The sequence below is a fragment of the Drosophila biarmipes genome, chromosome 3R (assembly GCF_025231255.1).
Source record: "Drosophila biarmipes strain raj3 chromosome 3R, RU_DBia_V1.1, whole genome shotgun sequence".
In the NCBI taxonomy this organism is placed as follows: domain Eukaryota; kingdom Metazoa; phylum Arthropoda; class Insecta; order Diptera; family Drosophilidae; genus Drosophila; species Drosophila biarmipes.
The window spans coordinates 33,226,933-33,251,164 of NC_066616.1; the positions used below are offsets into that span (position 1 = coordinate 33,226,933).

At 45.2% G+C, this 24,232-nt stretch overlaps 1 protein-coding gene and 1 long non-coding RNA gene across 12 annotated transcripts in view; one reads left to right on the forward strand and one right to left on the reverse strand.

Moving 5' to 3' along the window:
• Positions 1-24,232, forward strand: part of LOC108023867 (rho GTPase-activating protein 100F) — a 43,080-nt gene that overhangs the window by 4,453 nt on the left and 14,395 nt on the right. For 7 of the 11 annotated variants that reach the window (XM_017093531.3, XM_017093533.3, XM_017093534.3 and 4 more), the window contains exon 2: positions 6,461-6,777. In XM_017093531.3, the coding sequence (XP_016949020.1) occupies positions 6,691-6,777 (87 nt within the window). In that variant the 5' untranslated portion in view covers positions 6,461-6,690. Of the gene's footprint in view, positions 1-6,460; positions 6,778-15,983; positions 16,403-18,369; positions 18,760-24,232 lie in introns of those variants that run through there. The other 4 variants (XM_017093535.3, XM_017093536.3, XM_017093537.3 and 1 more) reach the window with 1 other exon arrangement.
• LOC127011518 (uncharacterized) lies at positions 5,403-8,179 on the reverse strand. Its single transcript, XR_007764516.1, has 2 exons — positions 7,993-8,179; positions 5,403-6,033 (listed from the first exon to the last, which is right to left on the reverse strand). It is a non-coding gene; the product is annotated as an uncharacterized LOC127011518 (long non-coding RNA).

Here is a 24,232-nt window from a genome sequence, read left to right on the forward strand (position 1 = left end):
GGCAAACTGCCAGCCATGGTTTTACTGGCTTACTTTGGTTCTACTAGTACGTGCCTCTAATGGCGATGACAATGATCATCCCGATGATGATGACGAATAGTTTTTGCCGAGGGTGTTTACAGAGAAATCCTTGTGCCTGCTGGCCATTTAATAAAAACTGAATGGGTGTTGACTTTTAATTGTATCCGATTCAGTAATAATGAAATAAATAACTGAATGTTGGCCGTTCTCTTTGAGGTGTTTGATACTGACAACCATTTATAACATCCTTCTGTCTTTATCTCCTTTTCACTGTCAAGCAACAGTACAGCTACTGTAGGTCATTTTTAATTACAAATTATATCCAAATTTATTTAACACCAAAAATGCTTTGCTTGCTTAAGGAAAACCATTCTAAAAGAGTTTCATGTTTAAATAAATTAATTTTCCCATGCCTGACGGAATCCAATGCTTCGCAGTTAAACGCCCTCAAGGATGATTTTCGTTACAAGAACTCAGCAAAGAGCAAGTTCAGCTTACTGGCGAAAACCAGGCCAAGACAATTAGCCCTAGAGGCCAGTCAGGCTGGCTGCTGGTCCGCTTCATTACCATAAATATACAGCTGTGTGTGCCTACTTTGTCAACTTGCCAAGGGCGTATAAGAGCCAGAAGTGGCCCATATTCGAAAAAATATCCTTTATGTGCGGCATGTGTCCTTGCTGGCTCTGGTTAAACTTTGTTGAACTCGTAGCTGTCAGCCGTTCAAAACAGTGCGCCTTTCAGGTATACCTTGTTAAGCTCGTAATAAAATTCCCTATCAAAAGTCTAAGATCATAATTTTCCACGCAAAATTAATCAGTATTTTGGACGAAACAAAAAAGTAATGGTCCAAACCTGGAATGCCATACCTTGTTGAACTCGTAATAAAATTCCCTATCAATTGGCATCCACATCTAAAAAATTTTATTTTTGTCCAATTTTTGCAAAAAATGATGATGCTACCCCTTGCAAAAAAGTGAAAATTTCGGAAAATTTTTATTTCTCAGAATCAGCCGGAAAACGACTGCGGTCAATTATCTGGCTTTTTAGCTGTCCAAAACTGTGTGTCCTTTAGGTTTTGGAATATTTTGGACCAAGTTACACCAAAAAAGGTCAAAGAAAATATTTGGTTTTTCGCCAAAAGACTAAGATCATAATTTTCCACGCAAAATTAATCAGTATTTTGGACGAAACAAAAAAAGTAATGGTTCAAACCTGGAATGCCATACCTTGTTGAACTCGTAATAAAATTCCCTATCAATTGGCATTCACACCTAAAAAATTTTATTTTTGTCCAATTTTCGCAAAAAATGATGATGCTACCCCTTGCAAAAAAGTGAAAATTTCGGAAAATTTTTATTTCTCAGAATCCGCCGGAAAACGACTGCGGTCAATTATCTGGCTTTTTAGCTGTCCAAAACTGTGCGTTCTTTAGGTTTTGGAATATTTTGGACCAAGTTACACCAAAAAAGGTCAAAGAAAATATTTGGTTTTTCGCCAAAAGACTAAGATCATAATTTTCCACGCAAAATTAATCAGTATTTTGGACGAAACAAAAAAAGTAATGGTCCAAACCTGGAATGCCATACCTTGTTGAACTCGTAATAAAATTCCCTATCAATTGGCATTCACACCTAAAAAATTTTATTTTTGTCCAATTTTCGCAAAAAATGATGATGCTACCCCTTGCAAAAAAGTGAAAATTTCGGAAAATTTTTATTTCTCAGAATCCGCCGGAAAACGACTGCGGTCAATTATCTGGCTTTTTAGCTGTCCAAAACTGTGCGTTCTTTAGGTTTTGGAATATTTTGGACCAAGTTACACCAAAAAAGGTCAAAGAAAATATTTGGTTTTTCGCCAAAAGACTAAGATCATAATTTTCCACGCAAAATTAACCAGTATTTTGGACGAAACAAAAAAAGTAATGGTCCAAACCTGGAATGCCATACCTTGTTGAACTCGTAATAAAATTCCCTATCAATTGGCATTCACACCTAAAAAATTTTATTTTTGTCCAATTTTCGCAAAAAATGATGATGCTACCCCTTGCAAAAAAGTGAAAATTTCGGAAAATTTGTATTTCTCAGAATCCGCCGGAAAACGACTGCGGTCAATTATCTGGCTTTTTAGCTGTCCAAAACTGTGCGTTCTTTAGGTTTTGGAATATTTTGGACCAAGTTACACCAAAAAAGGTCAAAGAAAATATTTGGTTTTTCGCCAAAAGACTAAGATCATAATTTTCCACGCAAAATTAATCAGTATTTTGGACGAAACAAAAAAAGTAATGGTCCAAACCTGGAATGCCATACCTTGTTGAACTCGTAATAAAATTCCCTATCAATTGGCATTCACACCTAAAAAATTTTATTTTTGTCCAATTTTCGCAAAAAATGATGATGCTACCCCTTGCAAAAAAGTGAAAATTTCGGAAAATTTTTATTTCTCAGAATCCGCCGGAAAACGACTGCGGTCAATTATCTGGCTTTTTAGCTGTCCAAAACTGTGCGTTCTTTAGGTTTTGGAATATTTTGGACCAAGTTACACCAAAAAAGGTCAAAGAAAATATTTGGTTTTTCGCCAAAAGACTAAGATCATAATTTTCCACGCAAAATTAATCAGTATTTTGGACGAAACAAAAAAAGTAATGGTCCAAACCTGGAATGCCATACCTTGTTGAACTCGTAATAAAATTCCCTATCAATTGGCATTCACACCTAAAAAATTTTATTTTTGTCCAATTTTCGCAAAAAATGATGATGCTACCCCTTGCAAAAAAGTGAAAATTTCGGAAAATTTGTATTTCTCAGAATCCGCCGGAAAACGACTGCGGTCAATTATCTGGCTTTTTAGCTGTCCAAAACTGTGCGTTCTTTAGGTTTTGGAATATTTTGGACCAAGTTACACCAAAAAAGGTCAAAGAAAATATTTGGTTTTTCGCCAAAAGACTAAGATCATAATTTTCCACGCAAAATTAATCAGTATTTTGGACGAAACAAAAAAAGTAATGGTCCAAACCTGGAATGCCATACCTTGTTGAACTCGTAATAAAATTCCCTATCAATTGGCATTCACACCTAAAAAATTTTATTTTTGTCCAATTTTCGCAAAAAATGATGATGCTACCCCTTGCAAAAAAGTGAAAATTTCGGAAAATTTGTATTTCTCAGAATCCGCCGGAAAACGACTGCGGTCAATTATCTGGCTTTTTAGCTGTCCAAAACTGTGCGTTCTTTAGGTTTTGGAATATTTTGGACCAAGTTACACCAAAAAAGGTCAAAGAAAATATTTGGTTTTTCGCCAAAAGACTAAGATCATAATTTTCCACGCAAAATTAATCAGTATTTTGGACGAAACAAAAAAAGTAATGGTCCAAACCTGGAATGCCATACCTTGTTGAACTCGTAATAAAATTCCCTATCAATTGGCATTCACACCTAAAAAATTTTATTTTTGTCCAATTTTCGCAAAAAATGATGATGCTACCCCTTGCAAAAAAGTGAAAATTTCGGAAAATTTTTATTTCTCAGAATCCGCCGGAAAACGACTGCGGTCAATTATCTGGCTTTTTAGCTGTCCAAAACTGTGCGTTCTTTAGGTTTTGGAATATTTTGGACCAAGTTACACCAAAAAAGGTCAAAGAAAATATTTGGTTTTTCGCCAAAAGACTAAGATCATAATTTTCCACGCAAAATTAATCAGTATTTTGGACGAAACAAAAAAAGTAATGGTCCAAACCTGGAATGCCATACCTTGTTGAACTCGTAATAAAATTCCCTATCAATTGGCATTCACACCTAAAAAATTTTATTTTTGTCCAATTTTCGCAAAAAATGATGATGCTACCCCTTGCAAAAAAGTGAAAATTTCGGAAAATTTGTATTTCTCAGAATCCGCCGGAAAACGACTGCGGTCAATTATCTGGCTTTTTAGCTGTCCAAAACTGTGCGTTCTTTAGGTTTTGGAATATTTTGGACCAAGTTACACCAAAAAAGGTCAAAGAAAATATTTGGTTTTTCGCCAAAAGACTAAGATCATAATTTTCCACGCAAAATTAATCAGTATTTTGGACGAAACAAAAAAAGTAATGGTCCAAACCTGGAATGCCATACCTTGTTGAACTCGTAATAAAATTCCCTATCAATTGGCATTCACACCTAAAAAATTTTATTTTTGTCCAATTTTCGCAAAAAATGATGATGCTACCCCTTGCAAAAAAGTGAAAATTTCGGAAAATTTTTATTTCTCAGAATCCGCCGGAAAACGACTGCGGTCAATTATCTGGCTTTTTAGCTGTCCAAAACTGTGTGTCCTTTAGGTTTTGGAATATTTTGGACCAAGTTACACCAAAGAAGGTCAAAGAAAATATTTGGTTTTTCGCCAAAAGACTAAGATCATAATTTTCCACGCAAAATTAATCAGTATTTTGGACGAAACAAAATGGATGGTCCAAACCTGGAATGCCATACCTTGTTGAACTCGTAATAAAATTCCCTATCAATTGGCATTCACACCTAAAAAATTTTATTTTTGTCCAATTTTCGCAAAAAATGATGATGCTACCCCTTGCAAAAAAGTGAAAATTTCGGACAATTTTTATTTCTCAGAATCCGCCGGAAAACGACTGCGGTCAATTATCTGGCTTTTTAGCTGTCCAAAACTGTGCGTTCTTTAGGTTTTGGAATATTTTGGACCAAGTTACACCAAAAAAGGTCAAAGAAAATATTTGGTTTTTCGCCAAAAGACTAAGATCATAATTTTCCACGCAAAATTAATCAGTATTTTGGACGAAACAAAAAAAGTAATGGTCCAAACCTGGAATGCCATACCTTGTTGAACTCGTAATAAAATTCCCTATCAATTGGCATTCACACCTAAAAAATTTTATTTTTGTCCAATTTTCGCAAAAAATGATGATGCTACCCCTTGCAAAAAAGTGAAAATTTCGGAAAATTTTTATTTCTCAGAATCCGCCGGAAAACGACTGCGGTCAATTATCTGGCTTTTTAGCTGTCCAAAACTGCGTGTCCTTTAGGTTTTGGAATATTTTGGACCAAGTTACACCAAAGAAGGTCAAAGAAAATATTTGGTTTTTCGCCAAAAGACTAAGATCATAATTTTCCACGCAAAATTAATCAGTATTTTGGACGAAACAAAATGGATGGTCCAAAACCTGGAATGCCATACCTTGTTGAACTCGTAATAAAATTCCCTATCAAACCTTGCAAAAAAGTGAAAATTTCGGAAAATGTTTATTTCTCAGAATCAGCCGGAAAATGACTGCGGTCAATTATCTGGCTTTTTAGCTGTCCAACCCGGTGCGTCTTTAAGGCTTCTAACCATTTTTAACCAATTTACACGAAAAATGGGCAAAGTAAATATTCGGGTTTTCGGCTTTGAAAGAAATTTGAATTTTTTTATTTTTCAGAACCAGCATTCCTAGCTTGTAAGCTTTCCAAAACAGTCTAAAAAAATTTTTCGTACATATTTATTTTTCTTGTGAAAAAGCGATAGTTTCAATTAAAGCTTTTTTTTGTTCATTAAAAATGGATTCCGTGAGCAGGAAACTGTTAGAAAGTGTAGCATACTTTCTTGGGTGATCCCAAGCGGTAGTAGACTTGGTCCCAACAATGTGGGCCGCTTCGTTCATTCACTTCCTTTCCTTTTGTTTCACCATTTGTACAATCTCTGAGCTTAGCGAACAACATTTTATTTGCCAATGGACTGGGGACGAAATCCAAGGAGCAGGGCAAACATTGCATTATCAGCGCTATAAAATCAGAGGGAGACAGTTACTCGATATATGCATAATACAAGGGTTTTCACTGTGTGTGGGAGGCGAAGACGAGGCGGAGGAGGTCCCTGGAAGGGGGTTGAACTGTCCAAGTTCTCGAATGCCTTGTCAAGCAAATGAATATGACACATGTCAGGCCCGGGGCTCCATCCCGCGAAGTGTAAAGCTTCATTAAGTTAAACACGGACTGATACACGCACAAACACACAACGACGCACAGTGCTCTGTAAAGTTAAATTACGGACCTATTAATACATTTGAGTACTAATTAAAATGACCCAACTTCCGATAAAAATTAAATAAATATTTCCCCCCATTGAATGCTTTAAAAATAATATTATACTTTCATTTTAAAACATGTTCCTTGATCTGCTGTACCTTCGTAGTCAAATATGAACTAGCCAAGTACTACATTTTATGATCTATATGTATAACTTTTTAAGTACTACGTTTATTAAGTAATATTACTTAGTACATAAGTACATAATAAACGATGTCGGCCTGTGCTGTGACCCACTGTGCCTCCTCCTAGCAGGCGGCCATAGTGCGGGGTATGCGCCAGCGTGTTGACAATCATGTGACAGTAAATACTTGCTTATGGCTCTGCGCTCGTTTTCTAACTCATGGCTGCCTCTGCTCTTCCGCTTTCAGGACTCTCAACTCACAACGAACAAGCCGAACTTGCATTTTTATATCGCATTTTTGTAAGGAACCAGAGAAACGTGTTCAGCATCGACCAAATGCCATCGCCACCAGCTCCAGTCGGACGAGCGAGCAAATACGGCAATTAACAGAAGTTGCCTTCGAACGACACCCCACCCAAGGCGAGAGGAAAGGACAGGAACGAAGGAAGGTATTCCCAATCGGATCCCCACTAATAAATGCAGTGGAAGAAGAAGTTTACTCGATTGAAAGCAGCTACTGGAAATTCGCGTGTGCGAAGAATGCTTTGTTGTGGACGTAGAAAGGTGAGTGATTGATTAAGGCGGGCTTCGGGAGGGCAACTAACCTTCTGCATGTATGCAACGAAGCATATGTCATTAATATTGCTATTAGGGATCTAATTAGGGAATATGGAAACGGGTGTGACAGCTTTATTTTTATCCTCTTGGCGAGGACTAATGACCCTACTTCTCAGAACCTACGTCACTCAAGTATAATTTTGTTTTATGATATCACACATGATGTCTCTCGGATACTATTAATTATGCACATTTTCTTGCAATAGAAAACAACAGCTGCTATGCAAACAAGAAGACAACAGATATGTAAACTAAAAAAGCAATATAAAGAGACAACTTTGCAATATTGAAGAGATTTTTTAACTTGAAAGAGCCGAAGCCACATCAATTTACCTGCTGTCGATGTATTCTCGGGAGCAATTAAACTGTGACTGAGCAATGTTTGCACAACGTGGCACTTTGAGCGCCGTAAGTAGGGAAACTGGCTCAATCTGTCAGTCAATCGCGGGAACACCGCGTTTCCTCGTCATTTTCGTGGCTGCCATAATAAATTTACGTTTTCCCCTGAATTTCAATGAAGGCTTAATTGCAAAATCTGATTTATATGCTGCTGCCGTTGCCGCAGACGATGTGAGGCCGTGTGGGTGGATGTGTTCGAATGGCACTTTTTGGGGGCGGTCCACCTTTGGGGGTGGTGTTTGCACACAAAGTGCGAAACATGCTCCCGCTCTTTAATGCAAGCGATACACACTCGGGGACAAATTCAATTACAGGCCACACGTGCGGCGTCTATCGGACTTTAATCAAAGTTACCGCACTGTTTAATGCAATTTTTGAAATGAACTCCCGGTTTAATGCCGAGTAATTGGGCCGAACAAAGGGGTTTAATCTGCTGGCCGACAGCACTTAATTTGATTGCGACTCGTGCTCAGTGGAATGGATAAGAGTGTTTGCTCCGCTGCTCCCACCTGGCCGGGCGCCACCTTGTTCCTCCGTGGCTTGCCCGTTCATTAGGCACCCAACGGAGCAAGGTGCTCCAGTTCGGCTTGCCCGGGAAGGCACTGGGAAAGAAACTGAAGGATCTAGAATAGGCGAACTATTTCCTAGCACCTCCAGCTGCGTTTTCCAAATTGAAAAGTATTATCCCTGTCTAAAATTAACTTTAAATCTACGGAACTGGTTGAGATTCGTATATAACATTTGTACATATTAAAAAGTCACCTCAAAAGCCGTGTTAATTTTTTTAAGGCCTTTTCCCCCGGTGTAGTCCTAGCAGGCTGCCATCACAAACCGTCTTACAGCAACTTTGCCAGCCACCCGGAGAAACTTTATGATAAAGTCCTTGCGGATAAGTCCCTGGAGGTGCGGTTGCCGGCGCATTTGGACCGCAGCCACGCCCTGCACACACTCTGCCGGCTGTTTGTTTTAGTTATAGTTGATTATTTTTCTTGCGCCGCGCTGCAAACTTTGACTTTGGCTCCCTGACATCGCAAAGTTTAACAAATAAATTAATTTACCCGCTGCACCCACGCCGCCGAGGCTGCCATCTTAATCGTCCCGCGGGGCTGGTGAGGAATTCAATTTGCACTGGCGGCGCCCTAAGCCCGTTCGAAGGATTTCCCGGGAAACCTCTAAACCGCCGGGGCCCGAAAGGGTATTCCGAGTGCGCTGCCGCCCGCCTCCACTTTCAAATTGCATTTCCCTGCTTTTATGGCTGTCGTTGCTTTAATCAGTTTTGCGCCAGGCGCAGTAAATTGATTTGTTAAACAATTTTTAATTGAAATAAGACGCTGCCGGGCAGAATGTCAAACTTCCCTGCCAATACTGGCAGGCTTCCGCTTTCCTGGCACTTGGGGAGCGGCAAGCAGCTGCAAAGTTGGTCAAGTGAGCCGCGCTGGCATTTCTATTGGCACACGAGTGTTGACTGGCAGCCAACAGGCAACGAGGGATCGCTGGCTGCCGGGGGCCAGAAATCAGCATATTGCATTACAAATTGAAAGGCCGGCCCCCGAATTCGAAACCATTCGATGGGATTGTTTTGCGCACTGCAATCGAGCAGCATCCTCTGCATCTGCAGCATTTTTGGGCGGAATTTCAATAAATTCCGCTGACGGCGAGGCAGTAAATTATTTTGATTTATGTGCAACGACGCACGAGTGATGTGGAGTGGCAGCCGTAAATGTGCAATGGCTGTATTTGAAATTTAATTGAAAGTCTGCCTGGCAAACACTGATAGAGCGCTTGATTTTCCTCAATTAAATCACTTGGCATCAAAATGTCCATTGGTTTCGCATGGCCATGCATATTGCACTTTGGATTAAAGTGTGAAATACAAGCTGATTTGGTCAAATGGTATTCTTAAATTAATCAAATCGCACACTCACATGCCATCGCCACAAGTGGATCAAATATGATAAACAATATTTGTATATTTGTAAAACAGATCTGTTTCTAAAGTGATAAAGTGGCATTTTACCCTCGCATCGTCGAGGTTTTAAGCTACTTTTCTCAGTTGACAGTGCTGATGTAATAGATTGATGGTGTACTTTAAATGTTTGCGTGATTAGTAGCCCACTGGATGGAAGTTTATGAAAATAGGTTGCGGCTGTGGCCGACGGCCCTTGATGTACAGGAGCTGCTGGAGGCTTTGTGGAAAACTTTCCAACTTTTTTGCCACGCAGCGGCACGTTTAGTGCTTTGAAATGGCGCACAATGAAGGCTTCCCCTCCTGGCATCCGGTCCTCTGGTCCTCCTGTCTCCCCACCCTGGAGTTCGTGGAGTGCCATTCACAAATAAATGGCGGGCATTTAGGCAGCCGCAGTCTGGAGTCTTTCTTCGGCTGTTTGAGTTGCCTTGCGAGTTGCCAACAACAATTGGAAGACGCAGCCAGGAAACTGGGAGCGAGGACTGCCACAGAATTTTGCCTCAATGCAGATAAGGATATTGCCTCAGCTGGAACTGCAGATGGAGACGGTGTCGCTGCTTCCCTACACACACACTGTGAAAAATGTCCGATTGAATTTGGGATCTTTCCCGAAATAATAACCATGAAAAGGAATTGCTTGCAACTGCTGGCGGTCAAAAGTGTTCCTTCTAGGTTTCGTTCGGAACAATAAAAAGTGCAGAAAAATTGTATCTTCGAGTGACTGTTTCTCGCAGTGCCGACGTCCTCACAGATACAACTCGGAGGTAGAAAGTTTCGCCCAAGACAAACACTGGCACAGCGTTTCTCCTGCCTGCGGCCAACTGCTCCCGATATTTCTTGCGATTTCTTTTGCCTCTCCCTTGCAATTTGTTCGCTCGACTACGGCCAGCAGAAAAGCGTTTCTGCCCCACTGCACTTCCGGGAATCCCACATCCCCCTATTGTTCTAGTTGCCAAATGATTTTGAAAAAGAACAAGCCAAAACTATTAATTGGCAACGCAGGTGTAGCGGTTTTTTAATTGCTGCCAACGCAGCGCAAAAAGTTTTCCTCCCCTCGGTGCTTAATAAGCTTAATTTGGGGTGCATTGACTTGGAAAGAGCTCTGATAGGGCAAGGTACCTCGGGACCTCGTCTCCAAGGCACTCCGCTTACTGCTCACTGATTAATTTGATAGTTTGGCTTTCGAATGTCAGTTCCATAAACTTTTGATGGTTCAAAGTTAAGCAGGCAGATAATAAGGAGACCTTGGGTCAAATTTCCCGATAGAAGGCTGTTTAGATAAATCGTATTTCTACCTGTTTTTTATTACCCTTTAAGCCAACTCGAGTGTTCGTTCTTAGCAACAGATTCTGGCATTCAATTGCAAAGAATTAATTAACTAATTGAGTAGGCAGTCAAGTAGAGTGTCGCCGTATGTGAGCAGGAGAAAAACGTCGTGGGCCAAGTTTGCTCCGCTTTCGACCCGCTGAACAGTGCATGCCAACTGGCTCAAGGACGGCTTCCTCGGCTCGCAGGCCGGCACTTTGCTTACCTTGTTAGGGATGCTTACGTGCCTCGCAATCCAGCTCCGACCTCTGCTGCCCGACTCACTTCAGCTACGTGCCCTTCATTTGCGCAACTAATTGCAAAAGTAGTTCCCAACTGCGGGATGCGGGCTGCGGGCGACAGAAGTCGGGGCCAATAGTCGGTCGACAGTCAGCGGTCGACATATTGAAATGTTTCCGTATTCATCGAAGAGCCGGGCTGTTGCGTGCACGTAAAATATTTGCCTGTCACTGTGCCGCACTCTCCCATCGGGGACCTGTCGAACGTGTTTATATTTTGCATCGGGCCGAGCGGTGTCCCAGCGCTTCGACAGTTGACTTATGGCCAAGAACACAGCACCTAGCACCAAGTAGCAAGCACCAAGGACCAAGGACCCGGGGGTCTCACCTTTGCGCCGCTCCTAACTTATTTTTAATTATTTCCGCCAGCCGGGCGGGCCATTAAAATGATGAGCGGAATTAGCCCAGCCTCGTGGTAATGATAATGGGCTGCCCGTCGGCTGAGCCGGCTTGAGCTGCGCTGAGCTCTGCCTTCGGCCCTCTGCCTTCTGTTTTCTGCTCTTGCCCTGGCTTTCGAGTGGCAGCACTGCGTATGACACATTTTATTTTTGGACCATGAAAACATCAGCATCTCGGCGAGTTTGGGGCCTCCGTGAGCGGGGGTGCAATCTATGCCCGTATTGAGGCCGCTCCTCTGCAAACAAACACAGTTGCCAAAGAGAGTGATGGCTGCACTAGAAGAAAAGTGTGTCCTCAATTTGATAAAATATTTAAGGCATTATAACTATTTCGTCTGCTGTCAACAGAACATCTCTTTAGGTATTTCTTTCTTAAAAAGAACAAGTAAAATGCAGTGTCGGACCTCGACACAATTTAGTATTATTCAGGCTGAATTCTTTTTAAGATATTAGTTTTCCTTTTATCCGTACAACAGCGTCGACCCTTGTTTTGGTCTAGCTACTTTATTTCGAGTGGGGGCTGAGAGCGAATCGTGGCAGCTGCAGAAATTGCAGTGCCAAAACGAAATTAACCCACAACCTGCAATCCTGCAGAAGGCAGCATCCGTGCGCTAGTGTGCGTGCGTATCTGTGTGCGCACTAAAAGCGGTTTATGCCACTCACATGTAAACCCAGTTGCCTGCCAAGTGTTTGGCTGTTTGGACCCAACACCCACACACGATTGTCGTGTGGATAGGTCGTGGCTTGCGTGTTCCAAGCAGCCCCGCCGCCCAGTCGCCCAACCACCCACCAGCCACCCCCTAGTCACCATCTCGGCCACCCACTCGACCGCCCTTTTCCCCCTGGGTTGCTTAAATTTTCTGTTTGCTTTGCTGTGGATTTTCGTTACGTTTCGGCGGAATTCCCCCCTCCCAGCGTTTTGCTACCTTTAACGTATTTTGCATTTGCTTGGCACAGATCCGAGGGGGTTGGTGGGTTAAGGTTGGTGGGTGGGCCTGCGAATTCCTCTCTTTTCGCTCTTCTACCCAGCTCTCTTGCGTACTCTCCTCCGGTGTTTGGAAAAGCTTTTGTAGTAGAGAAATACGAGCCATTTTCGCTGTTGTTGATTCTGATTCCACCCACCCCCTTTTTTCAAAGTAATTCTTTGGCTTTGCGGCTTGGCTGTGCTTCCTCAGAGTGGCCAGAGCTAAGCAAAAGTTTATAGCACATTTTTTCAGCTTAGCAAATTGTGCAGGAACATTGGCGCGTGTGGCCCGCATTAAATATGCAACTTTAATGGTCACCGTGATGCAGGGATATTTTCAGTGTCGTCATTCGGGGGTCTAGGAGTTGGTACACTTTACGAAGGTCCTAATTGGGGAATGCGAAAGTGGAACTAACTGAATTATAAAGTTGCTCAAAGTGACCCAGTATGCGTATTTTGTAGCACACTTTTCAGCATACAGTGTGATCAGCTCAAACCTGATAACTTTATTAATTTCGTATAATGCAAGCACTTTATGGGCTGTGACAGCCACATATTCATAATAACCTGTAAAACATTCAACTCTAAGTGTAATGTACCTTAATAGCTAATTGTGTTTACAAGTTTATTGGAAGTGAGGATTTGTTTGTGGGTGACAACGATTGTGCGTGTTCCCTGTCGTTAGGTGTGCAATTTTGAAGATGCTGATGCAAGGCTGTTTTGCTGCGGGCATTTCAAGGTTTGAGCCCTAATAGCCAACTCGACGGCAACCACAGACAACCGAACGACAGACAGACAGCAAATGACATCAATTAGCCGGGCGAGGACAAAGCAGGGCCTCTAGGCCACGACATGTTAACAGCCGAGCGGAGGCGAAGACACGGCCAAAATTGTGCCAAGGCTCCGCAGTCAGTAGCGATTCAAATGTGATTGATGGGAGTGGGAGGAACACCCCCGGTGCAGCCAGCAGGGGGATCGCTTACATAGTTGATGTAGCATTTTCACGCCAGTCGCGATTAGTTGTTAGCGCCGACTGCAATTAGTCTAGTGCCAAGGCAAACGCCGGCGGCATTAATTGCCAATGAAGGCACTTAAAGGGCAATTTAGCGTGGGGTCTGCACCCTGCACTGTCCACCTCCCCCTCCGCCGTAGACCAACGACTTCCCCATCTCCCACCTCGCACCGCGGGACTGGGGCTTACCTTTGAACCCGAATCGCACTCGCTAAGCGGATTACGCCCCACGAAAGAGCAGTGCAAACTTTGCATAATTCACTCGAGGGCAACAGCATCAAAGCCGCATCAAACTTGGTCTCCAAGTTTTCCTTTTTTGTCCCGAGCTGACCACTCCAACTTCGGCCGGAGGAGGCTTACTTGTACTTTGGACCTTTGCAAGAAAAACAAGTGGAGGATAAATATATGTGTTCCGATAAACTTGACAAAGAGTTGTCAAGCAGGTGAAGGCAGGTGGGGAGTTGTGTGTTTTACCATTTACCTTACGTAACTGAAGTTTGAAACTAGAAGATGCGAGCGAACCCCGATGGATAGAGCCCACCTTTGCCCAGAGATCGGATTACAAATAGATCGTGAACTCTTACCTACAAATAAAAGCTTCATATCAGACCCTACTACAGGTTGGTTGTCAAAGGTGCTTTCCCTGGCTGCAAGACTTCGTGGAACCTGGCCCCCGCATCATTTGCATTTTCGGAAAAGTTTCCCGCTTTGTGTTTGCGTTGAGGATGTTCGCATTTTCGAATTCAATTCCGTTTCAAGCGGCGCGTAGCTGCGAACTCAATTTGCTGCGCTTGACAAATTCCAATGACAAAGAATTTTTCCTCTCCGGAAGTTTGTTATTAGCCGCTCGCATCCGGCGGCCCCAGTCGCTGGATGGATTCGATGACCCAGCACGGCGGCCAGCGGAGTGCTGAGTGCTGAGTACTGGCTGCCGAGTGCCAGGAGCCGAGCGTCCCCGTCCCCGTCCCCGTCCCAGTCCCCGCTGTTTGCGCATCTTATCCGCGCAGGCGTCTGCGGTGCGTATACGTAACGTGGTGTTTTCGGGGAAATACACACGCTCGTGTGTGCTTGGCCAGCTGCGGTCGAATGTGGCTGCCTGCGCCTTGGAAAACACTTTTCGCAGTGCATTCATTTCGCATGTCGCCCGGCCTGACAGTTGATTGCCTGTCAGCGGTGGGCTGCCCGATTGGCGGACCAAGCTGACCCACATTCGAGTGGTGCGGCGGTGGAGGTGGAAGTGTCGATTCGACAGCGCGGGAGTGGGTGTGGGTGTCAGTGTGAGTGTGAGTGTGAGTGTGAGTGCGATGCGGCTTTTGTGAATGATGTGGCCGAGGCTCACACACCCATTCACTCGCATGCTAGCCCCAATCTCTGCACTCGTTTCCCTATCAATTGTAATGCGTTTTTAATGGCAATGCCTTATCTGTTTGTGGCATCGGCACTGGGCTATTAAACATATTCATAATGCGACCCGACCAGAGCCCTTTGTTTGGTTCCGTTGATTCGAACGGCTTGATAAACAAACATTTGCTCGAGCGCCATTGTGTTGGACCGTTATCATTCATAATGTTTGTCTGTCATGCCCGCCGGTCCCGCAGCGCCTTTGAGTTGGGTCCAGTCCACTGGCCTCCGACTCCTCGTGATTGGCACTTGGCTGGCGTTTCGTTCGCTCGCCACTCGCCTTCCCTAAATAGTCCTGCGCCCGTAATTGTTATCGATGCCGGGATTAGGGGCTGCCGGGCGAGTGTGCGTGGGAGCCAAGTGAAGGCTTAAGTGGTTCGGTGGAAATGATTTGAGTGGGATTCACTTAGCCGGGCTGCTGGCCGAGGTCCTCCCCTTGTCCCCGAGGAGCCCTTAACGGGATGATAGGGCTGGCAGGGACCTGAAATCATAACGAAACTCGTCCTGCAAAGCCCTTGTATCGATGACTTAACAAGCTGTGGATGGCGGTTGGCAGTCGATTGAGGTTAGAGTGAGCGAAAACAAAGGATTAGGAGTTAAATGGCTGCATTGGTTTGACAGATCGCCTAAATTGGTTCCAAGTTTTTTCTATAAATAGTAGTGTTTGTTAAATTGAATCATGTAGGCCAACTAAACCTTAACCCTCTCCATGAATTCTTAATAATTTAAATTATTAAAAGTAAATATATTTTTTTAAGGGCATTGTTGAAGTATGTCCTTTTCTCTTCATAATGGGTCCATGTTTAAGTCTCGTACATTTTTACAATTAAGAACTATCAATTTCGCTGGATTTTAACCAGTTCGCTCGTGCAATCAACTATGCGAAGCGAATGTCCTGGGCTTTTTGGACAAGTTCAAGACCGCTCGGGCGAAGTCTCATCTGGCAACGCCGGCCAAGCGGCCCAGCGGCCCAGCAGCCCAGCAGCCGACCTTACACATTCCGCTCGACGGCAGCTGGCCTCCTGCCGTCCTGGCGCGTACCAAACTCAATTCCCCAAATCCCGACTGCCAACTTTTCCGAGTTGAACAATTCAAATACATACACACACGGAGCGCGCGGCGGACAGCACGCAATCGCACACCTCGCTGTCCGAGTGCAGAAGCTCTCCGAGCGAGAGCTTTCGCCCCGATACGGAGCGGAGTTTTCCGACGGCGGGAGCGAGTGAGGGAGTGTGTGTGCTGTGTGTGAGGGACTCTTCCTGCCTGTGACTGTGTGTGCTCCAATTCCGAGAATGGAGATGTGCCGCCGCCACTTCGGCTCGCTTTTCCCGTTTCCCGACTTCGGAGTGCGCTCGCCGGGCCAGCGGATTCAATACGCAAGGTTCAGTTGAGCGCGCCGGACGTTCGACTCGTGGTCCGTTCGCCAAAGCACCGTTATAGCAGCAGCGTCGTGCGTGCGTAGTAGTACCCGACCGCATACACACACAGACACGCGGCAGGCTCGTGGCGTGTAGTAAAACTCATTAAAAAGCAACTTATTCAATACTATTCCACGCACGCGGGGGCGGCAGAAAGCGCGCGCGCTCAACGGAGGTCCTCGAGCAGCGAGTCGGACGGCATTCTCGTCATCGCCGCGGGCGGACTCTGGAAATATTGCACAAAAGCGAACGAAGCGCGGCGATAAAAGTTAAATGTCGCGTTAAATTGCCTCGCTCGCTCGATCAATACGAACAGGCAGCAAGGGCCAGCGCAGGAGAACGGCAGTCAATTAAAACGGTCTTAGGGAATACACACATATTATTTTTTCGAGGCGAAGTCTACAACTAGGTAAACAAGCACCATCCAAAGTGGTAGAGCCTAGAGCACGTGTCCTTGTGGGCACAGCGTGTGTGTGAGTGTCAAGCGAAATGAATTTATTGGGGCCAGACAACGCTGCGTATACGCAACGACTGTTCATTTTTGTGCGCCCTCTTCCCATTTTTGGACTGTCCCATATACAGACACAATTTTTGTTGCTTAATGCGCGCGCTCACGCCCCCTCCCCCCACACACAAAAGCAGATACATCCCACTTTCCTCTCCCTTGCCCCACACACACAGAGGGAAAAGGGCACATGGCGCTGGGGCAGACGCACACACTTAAGGTTCAACAGCCCGACGATTGCCTGCCAAGGATAGCGGAGCAAGGAGCCAGGAGCAGGGCTGGGGAGCAGGGTGCTGGGAGGGGGACGTGGGCCGTGGGCCGCCCCCAAAGCAGCCATTATCTCGACAACGCTAACCCACGTAGCTGGGCCCGCGTTGCGTATACGCCGCGTGGCCCGTTGCCAAACTCTCGGGGATTTTCGGGGCTTCATCTTTTGTCTGCGAAAGTGGCAAAATGTAATTTTTGACATTTACTTGCCGCTGTCGGTCTTAGCACGTCTGCAGAGTAGCCCCACCGCCACCAGACCGACCCCTGCACGACGCCCCTGCTCTGCCTCCGCCTCTGCCTTTGCCCAGTTAACACTGTCAAAGCTGCCGCGCGGGAAATGTTACTACACTTGGCGAAAACCCCAGTTTAGATCCCTTTGAAATCTCCCTTCGTTTCTGAGTGGTATCCCATCGGAAAAACTAAAACTCTTTTCAGTATCAACTTATGTGTTCAAATAAACACTTTTCTTAGTGTTCTCTCAGCAGGGCATTCGCTTCATCAAGTTTCAGCGGGGTCAGAAAATCAGTAAAGGGGAAGATCCTGTTACCATGGGCAATTATTTCGCCGGAATTTGGCAATCTTTACCAGGCAGGCACGGCAAAAAGATGGTAATTAAAATGATAAAATGAAAGATTTCCACAATTGTTCGGCGTTCATCTTGGGCCAAAGAAACTTCAAGTCGAGGAAATTTAAATTCGATTTATCTGACAGAGTCGGATAATCTGTATTCCTTTGGGAAATTTAATTTGTGTTAGCAATCTGTCAGTCTGAGTAAAAGCTTTTTGAAAACTATTTTCCTTTGATGATTTATTTGACATCTGATTTTGGTCTTATGACAAAGTTATGTCTTAGCTGTGTTTTGATGTACAGAATAAATTGAATTAGTTTTCAAATCACTCAGTCTTTCCTAAGAATGTAGAATCGAAAAAGTGGGTTCTTTTTCATTCTGGAATAATCTATCTCATTTAATCTTTCTTTATTGGATGTCAGCAACGGCTCTTAACACTCTCGGAGGTGAGCTATATTTCTGTCCGCTTTAAAAGGGAAAACCATTTTTCTTGGCCTCCTCCTTACTTTGTTCTCCACAAATTAGTGGAGCCGGCTTTGTTTCGAGCAGTTGCTGTGCTGCCCGTGCCCCTTTTTAATTTAGTATGCCTGGAATTAATGAAATTTTCGCACGGCCAGACGAAATTATTTTGCCGGGCTCGGAGGCGTGAAGCGGAATACCCGGAGCCCGGGACGGCTCCACTTGCTCCGCATCCTTATCTTGGGCTGGCACTCTGCCCGACGGGATAAGCGGGGGTGGGCAGACCGCACTTAAAGAGCCATTTAAATCAATTGTGTAGAAATTTTGAAATCGTTTTGGCAAGCGGCTGGCGGAGGTGGAGGCCGCCGCTCGACATTCGCCATTGGCAGGGAAGCGTGAAAGGCAAACATAAATATTTCGCTTGGCAACAAAAGGCAGCCGAAACGGAAGCCCCACTACACACACACACATTGGGACGCAGGCTCGGGTCAGGGGTCAGGGGTCAGGGGTCCGGGGGCGTCTGGCAGATATACAGGCACACTTATAGATACAGTTATCACGACTCTTGTGTGCTTAGAAAATGGAAAGCGGATAAGGCCATAACCGAGCGGGCCGAAACGAAGCAAAACGAAGAATGATACAATTGGAACTAAGCCTTAGGACGTGTGCGGGAGCAACAAAATACGTATCAAATTATAGCCTAAGTAGCAGTTACGAAACCACCGAACCACGAGCAAGGATAGAGCACACAGCGAATTAGGTATACAGAGAATCGAATCGAAAGCAATCGAATCCGGAACTATCGTACAACTTGGAGAACCAAACATATCCCTTCGAGCGTCCTCATTCGGGACGAACCGCTTCCACATCTCACCTTCGACGCGAAACAAGCAAGTTGGCTGCAACAAAATTAATGTGTGATAGCGCCACCACGGGATGTTTCCTGACCAGAAGCAGCCACCGCAAGGTGAGTGTGATGGGTGCCGAATGTTGTGTGGGGCTAACTTATTAATAGCATATTAAGTAATGCGGCCCGGGTCGACATTGCCCTGGGAGCAAAGCCGCAAATCCATGGAAGCAAATCCCTCGTATTACTCCCATAATGAGCTCACAATTTATGTGCTCCTTCTTTGGAATCCGCACCATGCATGGCCTTTATGCGATTTGAGATTACCATCTGAACGGAAGACGGGCAGCCATTAATTTAGCATATTTCGGGCTTTGTTCAGAAAAACATCATGCAGCGAAATGGGAAGCTATTGTTTACAGCTTTACCTTATCGTCGAAAACTATTCGGAGTGCAGATAAAATTGGAATTTTATACTAGCGCCCTTGTAAAGTTTTATATTTATATTGTTGGATAGTTTCTGTTGTTATCGTTACACTATTTAAAAGCAAGTATTATTTTTTTACGGTTGCCCCTGGAACTCTTGCCAGTGAAGCGTATATATGTGTGAGGCTCCAGCATTTGTCAGCTCAAGGGAGCTAATTCAGTTTGAAATATAAAATATGCATAAAAGCTGAAGTGTGCTGCTGGGGCGAAGTGTGTTTGTGTGCTTGAAGTGATTCGGGCTCTGAGCTCTGGGGGAATATTGGGTTAGATCCGCGTCAAAGGAAATATTTCCGCACCATCAGGGTGTAGTTGTTGTGCGGAAAACTGCGAGGGCAGGCGCCTCCATACTCTATCAATAATAGCCGTGGCCCTGTAAAGCGCTCGAAATGTCATAAGTCTGCACGGAGCTCAGTACGCAGGTGCCGCCGCCCACAGCCAGTCACTCCGCACGGGATGCCGAGTGCCTTCAGCCAGAAGCGAGCGAATTTGCATGACATTTTCGTATATACTTCTGTGTATTTCACTTTAGTATTTATGTGTATGGATCGGTATGCAAATATTGCCTTTTGCACGCTCCGCAGTTGCGACTATTAGCCGGTTAGGCCCCCGTGCCCGCTTTATTTTCATTTTTCTTCTGCTACAAACGACTCCCCTTTGTCCCCTTGCCCCTTGTTTTTTAATTTTAATTCTTCTCTTTTTGCTGAAAAGCACTGGGTTTTATTTGTGTGCGTACATTCATGCGGATGAATGAATAAATAAATATGCGTAAACAAATAACAATGCATATTTCATGGATGCGCGAGGCAGAGGCCAACGAACCAACGAATTCCCACTTTAAGGGGCATCAGAAAGAAGAACCCGAATGGTAAATAAACCGACTGTGAGCTGTGATGATAGAACGGAGCACGCGGCCGTTGCCCCTGGGCATTCGCCATCCATTGAGAGCCCACTTAGACACATAATCGCTTTTTGTTTATTTACACACGTATACATTGGGGCAGCCGCAGATTGCAACTTTCAACTACTTGGCCGACGGCGAAGGGTGCTTGAAATATTGAAATAAAACTCCATCAAGTATGCAGCCCTTGGACCGGCGCTAAAATATTTGCATAGATAATGGCGGGCACGAAACTGTTTGCGTACTTCTTCCTCTCGGCTGGGTAATTAATTTTTTTGGGGAAGCGAGGCCCTCGAAGCATTAAAGTTCGCTTTGAAAACTAAAACATTTTATTTGTAGTAATTTTTTATCAGAAAAACAACATTATGAATTAGCATGAACTAAGAAAGAAATATGTTCCGTTTGACCTTTGACCACTTTAATTTTTCGAGTGCAGACTCACTGTGCGCATGGGAATCCCTCTCGGTCCCCTCCTCTTTCTTCCCCCGCCCCTCCACTAATATCGGTGTCCTTGTGCCCCTGAGTGATGTGAGTGGCCGGAGCCAGTGAAAGGTTCGTCCTGCACTCGTTTGCCCCTCAGCCTTTCGACTGGATATCTTCACGCTTCATCCTGTCCTGCTCGACACTTTTGATTGGATGGAGGCTTAAGGCCTTTGATGCCGAGATATCCTGATACCCTGATATCCTGGCACTCGGCTAAGCTGTGGACGTGTGGGTGTGTGGGTGGCCGTGTGTGTGTGCAGGCGACCCGGATCTAATTGCATAATGCGATGCTCGGAATGCGTTTGACGCCATCTTGGCATGCCCCATTGTGTGCAGCCTGGCAAATTTGAATTTAATCAATAAATCACGTATACGCCGGGTGGGCTGTGCCCGTGAAAGTGCGGGCGGCGCTCCCAAACCCATTTCCATTCACGTTTCCATTCCCGTTACCGCGCCCCAGCCGTCTGCTCGGCTGTCGGAGTCACCGCCACAATGCGGCTTGTGTCACTTGTGTTGTCGTCGTGGTTGTTGCCTTGTTGTTTGCCTTAATTTGCGGTTATCTCGGCTGGCGCCCCTGCACCGGCCCAATCCAAAGCGATCCAATCTGATTCGACTCGAGCCCCAGCTCGAGGCTCCTTTCTCCTGCTCCGCCTCCACTGGGTGGCGATGTGAATGCGCCCGGTTCTCCGGGCGTGTGCCACATATTTTGGCATTAGCGCAGCTGCAACTGACAACTATTATTAACATGGGAGCGGAACGTTGTGCATTTGGCATTTAATTGTAATCGTTGTCAGTGGATTCGGTGAATTCCGGACGAGACCGAGTGACGGGTAATTGGCGTGGAGGCATGGAGGCATGGAGGCGTCGCCCAGGGAGTTCCACTGGGCATTTAAATTTATAATTATCCGGCCTTTGTTTGCGGCTCAGGTGGAATTCGGTTCTGGTTTCGGTTCGGCTATCCGTTCGGTGCGCCATGCATTGTTCTGTTATTTCCCGGAATAGTTCGGCCAAGGAAATTGTTTTGTGTGGCGACGTTATGAATGCCAAATAAATGCCCAAACGAAAGCCAAAACCCGGGAGCAGGACAACAAATCTTTGATCCACGTGCCGACCGGAATACAATTTGTTTGCGAGAACAAATTATACAACGGTCTGTTAGCAAAATGCTGTGGTGGATTTCCTGAAAATTATGCCCCAGAACATGAAACATTCATGTTGGGTGGACAATTTTGGTGGTTAAGTTGTGAGCACGTTATGGCCATTAAAAGTTGATGGGCGAGACAAATTTCCCGGGAACCCTGGGCCTTCTTTGAAAGGCCTTATCGGCGCTCCCCTCGCTGGCCCAGTAATTCGATCAGTTTGAGCACCATTAGACAAATAACATGACTTGCTGTTTTGTATAGAGTTATTAATTACTCGGCGCTGGCAAAACAAAATCAATTTCATCAATTCAAATGGCCGCAAAGCCAAGGCAATTTTGTCCCTTTTGTTTGGGTAATCTGAACAGCCCGGGCGAATTGACAAAGGGATCGGGCTGAATCGCACGCTCTGGCAATCAATCAATGCGTCGGACAATCAATCACCCGAGGGGAGTGGAGGGGCGGGCGGACAGCTGGCAGACACAAGAAACGCGGAACACAAGTCAGCCCCGGAAAACAGAGGCAGTCCTGGCTGGAAACGACTCGGGCTCAGTCATTACAATTATGGGCAGTCAATTATTAACCTGGCCAGGGAAATGACGCACTCGTCCTCCGCATTCGGCGAAACATGACCTTGCGAATGATTAGTCCAAGCCGAACTGGGTAAACTGGGGTAAAAGCCAATAGTGTTTCCTAGAAAAAACCCTTCTTTTAACGGCGAATTTCTCGGCTTTCTGAAATCCCTAGTTTCTTATTGGACCTTTAGCCAGCTTAAAGATTTCAAAAAATAATTTAAACAATTTACTATATCACTCTGGACTGCTTTCACCACCGATAGTTTATGGCAGTTAATGGCGTCTGCGCTGACATAATTACAATTTTAGTCAATTTCCGTTTTCGGGTGTTTATTTTTTATTTGGCTGTAGGGCACTAAAATGATTTTATTGATTTGTGTTGTCACGCAACTTCCTCTAATGGCCTCTTCCGCCTCCCCGCTCTCGCTCCCTCTCCCCCCCGCTCTGCCGCAGTCCTTTCCAAATTAGTTTTTCCTCCCAGCAGAAGGCCCCAGTCAGAAGAATCATCCATAATTAAAAAAGCTTGCCAACGTCGGTCCTCAATATGTGATGTCTTGAGGATTTTCAATTAGTTGTCGTCACCCGGCGGGGCGACTAAAGGGAGTTGGTGGCGGCGAACCGGGTGCCTTCCTTAGGCTCGCTGCTGAGTCAGCAGCAGCAACATAATGAAGTCGAAATGAGTTTAAACAGGCGGCCCCAGCCCCAGAGAGCGCTCAGCCCGGTGTTCGTGAGTCACATGTGCGCCAGACGTCGACTAAAGACGCTTAATGTAAGCCCGCCCCGGTAATTTGCATTCGCCGCAGCAGCACTCCGCCGCTTGGCAGGCAATTTCCTACTCCCCCTAACTTATTGGATTTGCCGGTTAATAAACTATGCACTTACTAATTAAGTGCGCGACGCGCTGTAAATAACTTATGGCCGCAAAGTGAGTGGAAACGACCCCGGCTATGCAGCTGAATTTTACAAGAAAGGAAAACGAGGCAAGGAGAATGGCTTTGCCTACCTAAGCTTAAAAAGCCGTGAATGAAGAGGCGTTTTATGGGTAACAATATGAATTTGCCCATTTTAGTTGCCCATCATGGCTTCTTGAGGGTATGATACTTACTCTTACCCTGTGATGTATGTATGTACAGCAATGTGAGAGTTTCTGATCTCAATTGGAATTGGTGAAACCCTTTGCTAACGCACGCACGGCGTCGGAAAGTTATGAATAATGGAGTCCTAACTAGTTCGAGTGACAAGCGAAGTGTGGCAAGTCTGGGACATGATTATACCGCACTCGACGCACTCCGCCAGGAGCCGAGGGCAGGCCTCCGACTGCCCACACGTGGGTGCATAAATTTCCCGCTGACAGTCTCGGACGGAGGGTGTTTGCTGTTGCTTTGGCACCTCGTGTGTCCATTTAGGACCCGCTCCCGGGCCAGCTCCTCCGGCCAGCGGACCTGCACGCGATGCACACCATCTATATTTATTGTTTTTGCTGGCGAAGTCGGGCCGTTCTCGTTAGCAAACAGCAACAACAAGGGAAGCCATCAACAATGCGCCGCCTCCTTGTCCTTTGTGCCGCCTGGCAAGTCCTTTTTATTGAATACAGTTGTTCGGCCAGGACCACGCCCAGTCCTGCCCCACACACTCACGCAAGGGGGTTCTCCACGAGGAAGAAAGCACAAATGGTCATTTTTTGTGCCCTGCGGTCTGTGTGTTAATGATGTCTCGGTATTTCGCCTGAATTATTTATTTGGCTATGCACTTGCAGTTGGCAAAGCGCAAACAAACATGAAACACCATTACAGTAAACACACTTTAACAGTTTAATGCCAGTTGGCCAGAAACTTTTCCAGCGATTGCCCAAGGGCATCCAGTGAAGTTTCACTCTAGATGGCCTATATATTTGGGGCGAAGCACCAGAGTCTGCGAATTTCAAGCGTGGCGAGTATACTCGTATACTGCCAAGAAGTATAATTTTTCTCAGTACACAGATTTTCGGAGCGCACATAATAATGCCTATTTGA